The sequence below is a fragment of the Leguminivora glycinivorella genome, chromosome 7 (genome assembly GCF_023078275.1).
Source record: "Leguminivora glycinivorella isolate SPB_JAAS2020 chromosome 7, LegGlyc_1.1, whole genome shotgun sequence".
Taxonomy (NCBI): Eukaryota; Metazoa; Arthropoda; class Insecta; order Lepidoptera; family Tortricidae; genus Leguminivora; species Leguminivora glycinivorella.
In genome coordinates, this window is record NC_062977.1 from 13237311 (window position 1) to 13248650 (window position 11340).

Consider the following 11340-nt stretch of genomic DNA (forward strand, 5'->3'; position numbering starts at 1 on the left):
GGACGTCCGTCGTAAATCGACCGCGGACGGGAATCTGGACAATGGAAATACACATAACCGTGCAAACTATCGGTCGACGGACGCGGACGTGGCCTTGAGCGCACGGACGTCCGATCGAAATCTGGCTCTCTGGATGTTTTGTTCCGTGCACACTGATAGGTCGCGGTCGCGGTCGTTTTACGACGGACGTCCGCGTAGTATGTTCCTAGCTTAAAGCTAGGAACATACTACGCCGACGTCCGTCGTAAATCGACCGCGGACGCGAATCTGGACAATGAAGCTAGGAACACACTACGCGGACGTCCGTCGTAAATCGACCGCGGACGGGAATCTGGACAATGGAAATACACATAACCGTGCAAACTATCGGTCGACGGACGCGGACGTGGCCTTGAGCGCACGGACGTCCGATCGAAATCTGGCTCTCTGGATGTTTTGTTCCGTGCAGTGGATAGGTCGCAGTCGCGGTCGTTTTACGACGGACGTCCGCGTAGTATGTTCCTAGCTTTAAGCTAGGAACACACTACGCGGACTAGATGTCGCATAGTCCATTAGCTATTAGCATATACAAAGACTGTTGAAATTACCCTATGGCGCCTTAGCGGCCACCCACACTCAGGCGACGCATGTCTTAAGACGCGGAACGGACGTCAGCGTCACGCCGCCAGAGTGTAAACCTAACCCCCAAGATACGCGGCGCGCGCCTCAAGGTCTGACGTCCTTCCTATACAAAATGTACTGACGTTTTTTAAATTACACTCGGGCGGCGTGGAGCTGACGTCCGTTCCGCGTCTTAAGACATACGTCGCCTGTGTGTGGATATTCGCTTAGCCAATAGATTCCTTGCCATGTTTGCTTGGTACACATGTGCCTTTTTGCTCAAAGTATTGTTCGAATTCGGCCCCAAGCCCAGGGTCAATCTCTATGGATAAAAGAAAAATAAACAATAGATACTCAGTTTGCTTTAATATCATAAACTTGAATTACCATAATGCACACAAAATATGTTGATAACTAGATGTTAACACAAACATAGAAAATAATGTTTAACTACTTCTCCCAAATGCTTAATTGCTCAGACAATCATTTCATGTATATTATTTACTTACAAATTGCTGAATAACACTTTGTGGAAAGTGGACAGATCGGGTTCTACATTTGAATTGGTGCTGTATAATCCGGGTTTGTTTCCACTCCTGAAACAAAATGAATAAAAAATTGATAACTATAACGTCATTATTAGCTTTATCTACCCATCAATCTATGAAATCCATCTACATCAAGTGCCAGTCACAGAACATTGAACAAGTGGAATTGGGGCAGAAAGACACACAAGGACAGCTTTTATTGCTACAGTCCGACCAAAAAGAGTAAAAAAGTGGCAACATTGTTGTGCGGACTGACCAGTAAGCAGTTCATTGGCTGCCGTTTGTGGTAGAAATCGACAGCTCGCTGGGCATCCTCGAGGGTCTTGCTTGTGGATCACTCCAGGCGTCAAACCGGCACTCTGTTATACCGTCAACTATTCTTTAATTACTAGCATCTGTCTTTGAATGGAAACTCACAGAGAACCTCCGTACCGATATTGTAAATTTTGTGCGCGCTACAAATCACCAGTGCTTGGGGCGCGAGGAGCGTGAGGGGAATGTGTTTAGCGCGCTGCGATTGGTCGTTTCAAGGACGGCAGGCAGTCGCGCCAGATGAAAAGGGAGTCGCGTAAGTAGCCAGTGTAAGTTGACCTATGCCGGCTCTGAATAAATTATAAATATGACTTATTTGTGGAATGTAATGCCGTCTGTTTTTAAATTTGAGCTTCTTGTTACCTTTCCACACCATTTCACACTACAGGTGGACATCTTTAAGGCATCAAAATACCCTTTTTCAATTTTTTTATTGCGAAAAACACGCGCTGCTTTCGGGTCGGTTACTTGGTCGCTACTGATCGGGCACGGCGAGCGTCCGCGCTTATATCATGGCAAATACTAGTAAGGGTGGTGACCGCGAGTCGTCTTGTAATGGATGTCTATAGGGGTTGGTCTGTGATGGAAACTATACCTCGCTGGAGCTGCGTTGGTACGCGGAGTGACTAGCAAGCAGTTCATCGGCTGCCCATCCAGCTGCCGTTTGTGGTAGACGTCGACCGCTCGGTGCGCGTCCTCAAGGGTCTTGTAGATCACTCCAGACGTCAAACCAACACTTAGTTAATACCATCAGGTATATTGTACATTTCAGCAGTCAGCAATAGTGTGTGACTAGAAACTATACCTCGCGGGAGCTGCGTTAGTGCGCGGAGTGACAAGCAAGCAGTTCATCGGCTGCCCGTCCAGCTGCCGTTTGTGGTAGAGGTCGACCGCTCGCTGCGCGTCCTCAAGGGTCTTGTAGATCACTTCAGCAGTGCCCGGGCGCACAAGGCGGGACTCGATCATGCCGCCAACGTCACCAAACAATTCCTATAAGGAAAAACGTGGTTAAATAATTTTGCATAATGACAGTGCGATTTTAAAAAACGGAATTGCGATTATACATTCGTATACTTTATAACGCCGGTAGTACGAAGTTATACGAAGATTTGTCTTATTTATCAGACCTCTGTGAAATGAGCTGGATATAGTGTTATATATCGGACTACGGCGGTTAAGGGTTAATAGAGAAATGCAATAATTCTATCGGGCTAACCAAATATGAGATATTCGCCAGTCCAGTAGCATGTGAAACATATTAATATTATATAGTAATTTGTTTTCTTTATTTTCGGAATAAGGGGGACAACATTTTGACTAAAATATACCAATATTTATTTCAATTCAGCTATCGTACTGCAGCATGCTTGGTGCCCACATAACGAAATGAAGTCCACTAAATATACAAACAAACTTAATATATCTAATGACTAAACTCTGGTTTATGCTTGTTTTAATAGCCAACACACTCTTCGCACTGCACCAAGAAGTGAAAGCGAGATTGAGATATCTGGTGCGGTGCGGTAGTCTGTTAGCCGTAAAAGACGAGATTCCGTACAAAGATGTTCATGGTCCACGCACCTCAATATCCCCAGCGGTGACAGTGCTGCCCAAGCTGCTGACGATGATCCTGTACTCCGTGTTCGGTTTCTCTGGCCTCTCGACTTTCTTCTCGGTTCTCAGCGCGGCCATCGGGCGCTTCTTTAGTATCGAGGGCGGTCTAGGTGGACTGACATCGCGTTCTACCGGTGCACTCCTGAATATACAAAAGTTTATAAATATTGTTAACTGTTATATTGTTATTAAAACTGGTTGGTCAACTGAAAAGCAAAAATATCCTCAAAATACCGAAATTAAAACCGATTAATTTGTATGAAACGAATACTGATATTCAGTCGCGGAACGTATAACATTTTTTAATTAGTGTTAATATTACAGTGAACGACTAATAGAGACTTTGGAGATGCAATAACTATAGGTATAGAGTATATAACTAAATATGAGCCTACAATATAGACACCATTGATTTGATATATTTACCTGTGTGCAGAACTTCTACTCTCCCGTGGCTCATTGTTGTGTGCTATGATCTTCAGTTGGAGACTGGCTTTACGGTTCAGAGACACCCGAGGCTCCATTTCAATGTCACTTTCCATGGGTTCGTCGTAAATTTCAATGTCATTTTCGACAGTTCTTACTATTGGCTTCAATGGTGCATTCCTGGTGATTCCTGTAGTTTAAATTTATCGGATTAGATTTCTAAAGAATGATTTGAGCGTATTAATGGGAGTGGGAGCGCTGGTGGCCCAGCGGTAAGAGCGTGCGACTTTCAGTCCGGAGGTCGCGGGTTCGAACCCTGGCTCGTACCAATGAGTTTTTCGGGACCTTTTGTACGAAATGTCATTTGATATTTGCCAGTCGCTTTTCGGTGAAGGAAAACATCGTGAGGACACCGGACTAATTCCAATAAGGCCTAGTTACCCTTCGGGTTGGAAGGTCAGATGGTGCCTACGCCAAATCTTGGAATTAGTTGTCAAAAGCGAACAAGGAGGATGATGATTTGAGCGTATTAATTACACAATAGAACAAATTTTTATATTATAATTTGTAAAAAGTTGTTAAAATAATAGATAAGAATGAAAATAATTTCTTACCAGTATTTTTATTTTGTTTCCAATTTGATACATTGACTGAGAACTTGTTTGTTTTAAGACCTGTAAAAATTAAGAAATTTAAATACATATTAGGAAAGCATACAATACATGTGTTAATAAAAAATATATTTCAATATTTATTATTATAAATAAATATATTGTCCATTTTCCCATTTTTCCCCAAGGTACCTAAAACTTACCAATAGACCTATTTTCAAAAGATCTGGTCTCTATATTTCTTTTGTTAGTGGTGAGCTGCCGATTTAACGGCATCTTAGCCCTGTGGAGGGGCTGAGAACGGACTTGCCTTGAGGGGTCTAGAAATACTGAAAATAATAATAAATAATTGTTTATTTGTATTAATAACAACGTCTACAAAGTTGTTTGCGGAGATTGAGAATATGTCATACACTTAAAATGACAACATCATATTTTGAATGAAATGTTTAATTACTCATTCCTTATGTGTACCATCATAATGCTAATTGAAATATTACAAAACATAACTCTGAATATATGGAGCAATCTCAAATATTATACATTCCTTATAATTATACTATCCCCAATAACATACCAACATGCTATTCTACAATCATGAACATGAAAAGCAAATTTGCTTTGTTTTTGTTGAGTAAATGCAAATTAGTGAAACTACATTAGTATAGACTTATAGTTAAATCAAACACTTGTTGCATGTGCATAAATAGTGTGATCTCTATTTTTTTGTGTTTGATTTACTATAGTCTTCTATTGATTGAAGTGACCTAATTCACATGATGTTTTCACTTAATAAGTGAGAGTGCCAGTAAATGTAGTCAGTGTGAATTTGACACTTTACACTTATTAGAAAGAAAAGTTTTATTCCAATAAGGCCTAGTTACCCTTCAGGTTGGAAGATCAGATGGCACTGACTTTCGTAATCCTACGCCAAATCTTGGGATTAGCTGTTGAAGCGGACTCCAGGCTCCCACAAGCCGCGGCGAATGCCGGGATAATGTATGATAAGGAGGATGATTAGAAAGAAAAGTTTAAGTTGAGCATCACAAGCACTAACCATTTTTTACTATTTAGCACAATGGCACCAACTTTCTTCTTGAGGGGTCAGCAAATTTACAAAAGTTTAGAGGAAGTTATTACAGCAAAACAGGTTAGTATTTTTTTGAGGGCCTCTTACAGTTATTTCATAGTACCAATTGTGGGTCAAATAACTTCCCCAGAACAGAGTCAGCCCATGGCTAGTACTTTGCCTACCAGATTAATGGTTAATCTAGCAGAACCTGAATTACCTCTTTCCTTGTTCTGCACAGTTCTCATAAAGGGCAGTTGATTTCTATTGAAAATATTTCTATCCTTTAGTTGCAATTTTGCACTCTGAAATGTAAAACATTAGATATTACTGATATTATATTCTTATTCACATCATATTACTTCTTTTTCTTTGTGGTGCAAAAAATAATATTGATTTATCGATGTAGGGAACAAATCAAATTATTTTATTAAATATTTTTTGAGTTGTTTTTTTTAAGTAGTAACACTATATAAATTATAAACTGAAATAGATGCCATACACTAAAGAAAAAGCGATCAAGCCCACTGGTGGCAAAGCCGGGAATCGAACCCGGGTCTCCAGCTAACGCGGCTGACGTGATAAACCGCTACACCACCTCGACCGCCGAGGTACCCGTCGAAATTTCTCTAGTGTGTGTTATCTTTGAAGGCTAGGCGCCTTTGACCAACTCTAAGGGCGAGCAATTTGTGCTTGCACCTCCTATATGAATCCTTTTGCAGGATTACAATATAGCGAGAGAGATGGTGCTGCCATCTATCGATGTAGGGAACAAATCAAATTATTTTATTAAATATTTTTTGATTTGTTTTTTTAAGTAGTAACACTACTATATATAAATTATAAACGGAAATAGATGCCATACACTAAAGAAAAAGCGATCAAGCCCACTGGTGGCGAAGCCGGGAATCGAACCCGGGTCTCCAGCTAACGCGGCTGACGTGATAAACCGCTACACCACCTCGACCGCCGAGGTACCCGTCGAAATTTCTTTTCATGGGGTGCCTTAGGACATACAACAACAACAAACAATTTGGTTGTGTATCTTTTCATTTACCCTCAACTGGTTTAAGGAGCCATTTGAGGGTAGATTTTGTTTACATTAATTTAAATACATTAATATACAGACTATAGCTTAGTAGCAGCATGCTAGCTTATTTAATTTGAATTTAACTAGAAGTACTATATATAACACTAGCTTTTACCCGCGGCTTCGCCCGCGTAATAAAAGTATTCTTATTGAAACATTTACAAAAAATAAGATTTTCATTTGGATCCGTAGGTTTCTTTGTAGGTACATCTGTCCGCGATTATTTCGATTAAGGTAAAGCGGGGCAATTCTCGACTGGGGGGCCATTGTAACTGATCTATTTGCTTTACGGTCAGCCAAGAACCTTACACTGCTTTTTGGCTGACTGTACCTTACACATATTACTATTGTTTTAAAAGAAATTCTTGCAATGATTGTAGAATTGTTACACAGCGACCACAGCGTAGGTAGTAGGTACAAATATGTATGTATTTTTACCTATATAAATATTTATACTGGGGAAACTTCATACAACCCACATAGCCAGTATCTCGATGCTATGGTCGGTAGGATAAAAAGTACTTCCTTGCATTATCGCTTACAATTTTTTCCATTTTGCTTATACTTATTGCAAACGTAAACTTATAAAAGGCAAGCAAACAACGATCTTCTTACAGCACATTGAATATAATAGTTATCACGGATGCAGGATACTCGCCGATGCCTACTTACTAATCCCTTCCCACTGAGCCACCTGCATTTTACTTAGATTTTATTTAGATATCGATTGCCGACCGATTATTCCGACTGTATTCCCTATCCCTATCCCGATCCCGTCCCGTCCCCGTCCCTGTCCCTGTCCCTGTCCTTGCCCCTGTCAAATTATCATGTTAGGAGGTGAAAATCCTTTCTTAGTGCTCCTCTTATGGCTATTTTGGATATTTTCACCCTATTGCACTACGACAGGGGAGAAAATTTCTTTTCCACCTCATTAGATTTTAAAATCGTTGTATTTAGCGTAATCAGCGACCCGATAAACCATAAAAACGATACCCATATTGTGTTTTTGACTTTACCCCCTTTGCACCCCTTTAGGGGTCAAATTTTCAAAAAACCTGAAACATGTATTTAGTCATATGTCTTTAGGAATCCTCCTGTGAAGTTTCGTATAAAATAGTCAAACTAATCTTGTTTCCCCATACAAACTTTGAACCCCCATTTGAGTCCCTTAGGAGGCGAATTTTGAAAAATCCTTTCTTAGTGCTCCTCTACACTATATAAGGAACCTACGTGCCAAATTTGACATCTCTAGGACCAGCGGTTTCGGCTGTGCGTTGATATGTCAGTCAGTCAGTCAATATCTTCTTTTATATATATTTTTGATATTTAAACCCCATTGCACCACAACAGGGGAGAAGGTATTTCACTTCCGCCTCGTTAGATTTTAAAAACGTTGTATTTATCGTAATCAGCGACCCGATAAACCATAAAAACGGTACCCATATTGATTTTTTGACTTTATCACCCCCTTTTCACCCTTTTAGGGGTTAAATTTTCAAAAAACCTGAAACACGTATTCAGTCATATGTCTTAAGGAATCTTCCTGTGAAGTTTCGAATAAAATAGTCAAATAATCTTGTTTCCCCATACAAACTTTGAACCCCCATTTGACCCCCTTAGGAGGTGAATTTTGGAAAATCCTTTCTTAGTGCTCCTCTACACTACATAAGGAACCTACGTGCCAAATTTGAAATCTCTAGGACCAGCGGTTTCGGCTGTGCGTTGATATGTCAGTCAGTCAGTCAGTCAGCTTCTTCTTTTATATATTTAGATAACACAAAATAGTTGTCATGAGTAGTATATTATAGCTGCCATATAAGATGGCATTGTATTCAGTAGGTTGAGTTATGGCTTTGTATGCTTAGAAAATTTAATTTTGACAAGCAGTAAGAGATTTCTTACAATCTGATTTCTAATGTCACTGTGACATAGTTCTACAGTGGCCTAGGGTTCCAATTGGTTGACTGTACACATATGGCAAAAGTTATGTTATGTTACAAATATTCATATTACATACGCTTAAAGCATAATCAAACCTTGACATACCCTCTGTTTTCTCATTTGTTCGAGCTTCAGACGTGCATCCTTATGTTTGGCTAGTTCAGCTAATTTTTCACGTGCATCTGTTATTTGTATACGCTTTTTCGAAATAATTTTATTTCTGGCGTCTACAATCGGAATCTTTTTTTGAGTAGTTGGCTTGGCTTGACTTTTGAAATTACCATTTTGAGGCTTGATTTTAGATCTGAAAGAAAATACATAAGATTCATTTCGTCGTAGACATCCAAGCTATTCAATAATCTAATACATAATATATTGCATATAACTAAAAGCAGCAGTTACCTTTTATTTTCTTTCCGTCGTTTTTGGATGATATCTTCTAAACTCATGTCAATGAAGGAAGACATTGTTAAATATTACGGAAACGAAGTCTGTAACTCTGAAAATCAGGTCAACCTTTATAAAGGACCGCACCGGTCTACTTCTGATAAAGACTACTACAGGAATTCTCTGTAAATAATAAATATTTTAATTCTTCGACTGGACTGATGGAGAAACAAATTGACAGGCGGCTCGACTCGGGGCAATTTCTACCACAGATTAGATTGATTTAACACAATCACACAACTTTGGTCTCAATAATTTTACCGCACGTGTACAATAGGGCTATTCGTATTCGTAAAATTTACATAACCCTCTATCATAACCACCAAAAAAAAAAACAAGCATTTTATTTATCTGTGGTAATATATGACAAATCAATTCGACACTTCGTTTTACCTCTAGCTCTACCAGACGGAAATAAATAGTTTCATTTTTAGTAGGCAATTTATTTTGTTTAGAAGCAGTATAATAATAGAAGTAACACAACAATGGAAATGGATAAAGAAGAAGGAGAAATGAGTGATGATCCGATGCTAGGGGGTGAAGATAATGATTGTCTTCCAGAAGAAGATGTAAAGCCTACATTGGTATGTAACAAGTTGTGGACGCTTATTTTGATTTGAGTGTATAAAATTTCTCCTACATTATTGACTTACGTATAATTTATTTGTTTGTAGCTTTATCGAGGAAGGAAGGAAGGAATAATCATCACACAACTAGAAAAAATCGACGCAAAGAAGTTAGAAGAGAGAGCAAAAAGATTTGGATTGAATCTCTCAGGAAATAGAGTAGTAACACAAATACAAATTGATGAATTATACCGTAATTTTGGAATAGAGAGTGGGAATGAACGTCACTTTCGATTTGATGCACTACATTTAAGTGGCGTTGCTGGGCTTAAGGAAAAGGACATATTTGAGTACCTTGCAGATTATAAGCCAGTCAGCCTTGAATGGATTGATGACAATTCATGTGAGTATTACAGCAATTGGGTAAACAATTTCATTCTGAACAGTCAATTTTAGAGGTAGGGTGAGGATTTGGTTCAGATTATATGACTGCAATTTTGATTCTAGAGACTGAGACTGAAGAGAGTTTGTTAACTATCCTATTACAAAACACTTATCATTGTATTTATGTAACATCTTTTAACATTTATTTGTGTTATCATAGATATTCATTATGAAATCATACACAAGTTATCTAGTTAAAATACTTATTTTCTGTACAATTTTTGGTTGGGTAAATGTATATATCACATAGGGTCAAGTTTATTAAGTCTTTACATAGGTGATGGTGATGTGATTCTGTTATCCCTCACTAGGGACCTAAGGGCTCTTCTCTTAGAAGAATCTTCCACTTTTCACGATCCTGGTTGACTACTTCCAAATCCTTCCAGCCTAGTCCACTTGCGGCAGCCTCCTTCTCCACTGGCCTATAATACCTTCAGTATATAACAATGTGTACATTTTTGAAATAGAGTTCATGTAAATAATATTTGTGTTTCATTTATTTGCAGGTAACATAGTTTGCCAAGATCATATATCAGCTGCATTGGCATTGTTAGTTCATTCACGGGAAATTAAAAATGAAGATTTAAAAGATATGCTGCGCAAATCATCACATCACTGGAGGGAAGGTGTGCCACACCCTAAACAGGACCTGATATTGATGCGTTTTGCTACTAATGGAGATAAGAAAATGCCAAAAAAGATACCAGAAAGGAAAGCACCAGAAGGATATTATGATGAAATCTTAGATCCACCAACTAAAAACCCCTGGGGAGATTTATGCAGATCTTGGGGTGTATATGACAACCAGGAAGTTATTCAGCGCAGATTACCAAAAAATGATTATGAAGATGAAATAGAAGAACCTGTGCCTAAAGTACAAATCAGAAATAAGAGACTAGCTATGCGTCTCGGCAAAAGAAATCACAAAAATGTTGAAGATCAGGATGAAGATAGCGATTCTGATACTGAGTGGAAAAAGAAATCTAAGACCCCTAGAATGAGAATGCATGCTGACGACGAAGAATCTAAGCAGAACAAGAAAAAACAAGCTATGGAATTGACTAAAGCTATTGCTGATAAAGATGTTTATGCTCCTCTGTCCATAGAAGTGGTAAATGCGAAAACAAAATATACACCAAGAGAACCAGTACTATTGTCAGATAAATTCAAGTTCCACAATAAAACTACTACAAATAAAGCTAGAAACAATGTCCAGTCTAGACTAGGTGCGAAAATTATCCGTGAGGAATTACCATCATCAAGTGATGAGGATTCATATTCTTCTGATGAATCTGATCACAACACAATGAGCAGAGTTCAAAAAATTTCTACCAACAAGAGTTCCAGTTCCAGTGTGTGGTCAAGACTAGAGTCTAAGCCTACCAATACAAGAGACCATAATGATTTGAGGCAAATGCTGAAGTCAAAAAAGGAATCTACAACAAAAACAGATGATTTAAGAGACAGAATTAGTAAATACAAAAAAGCACCTTTACGGATTGAAATAGACAATAATTAGGGAGTTATCATTTAGGTAAATTGTTAGGATGATTGGTCAGATGATGGCCTCACAAATGTTGGTTCAGATACTCAAAGAGGGGTGACGGATCAGGAAACAACTGTTCCTTAACTATCCATAGATTTCATGATGATATGATTTTGTCTTTATGGA

The 11340-nt window shown here is 38.8% G+C and overlaps 2 protein-coding genes across 2 annotated transcripts; one reads left to right on the forward strand and one right to left on the reverse strand.

Annotated features, from left to right (window-relative positions):
- Positions 1 to 949: 949 nt before the first annotated feature.
- On the reverse strand, positions 950 to 8848 carry LOC125228138 (polymerase delta-interacting protein 3-like). The gene is made up of 9 exons (XM_048132596.1): positions 8614 to 8848; positions 8317 to 8515; positions 5401 to 5485; positions 4315 to 4440; positions 4115 to 4174; positions 3501 to 3690; positions 3042 to 3216; positions 2266 to 2450; positions 950 to 1196 (listed from the first exon to the last, which is right to left on the reverse strand). The coding sequence occupies exons 1-9, from the start codon at positions 8676 to 8678 to the stop codon at positions 1106 to 1108; spliced, it is 1176 nt and encodes a 391-aa protein (XP_047988553.1). The 5' UTR covers positions 8679 to 8848; the 3' UTR covers positions 950 to 1105.
- A 295-nt stretch (positions 8849 to 9143) lies between these two features.
- On the forward strand, positions 9144 to 11293 carry LOC125228036 (nuclear cap-binding protein subunit 3-like). The gene is made up of 3 exons (XM_048132477.1): positions 9144 to 9242; positions 9333 to 9627; positions 10175 to 11293. Exons 1-3 carry the CDS (start codon positions 9144 to 9146, stop codon positions 11185 to 11187), a joined length of 1407 nt encoding a protein of 468 aa, XP_047988434.1. The 3' UTR covers positions 11188 to 11293.
- Positions 11294 to 11340: the final 47 nt, after the last annotated feature.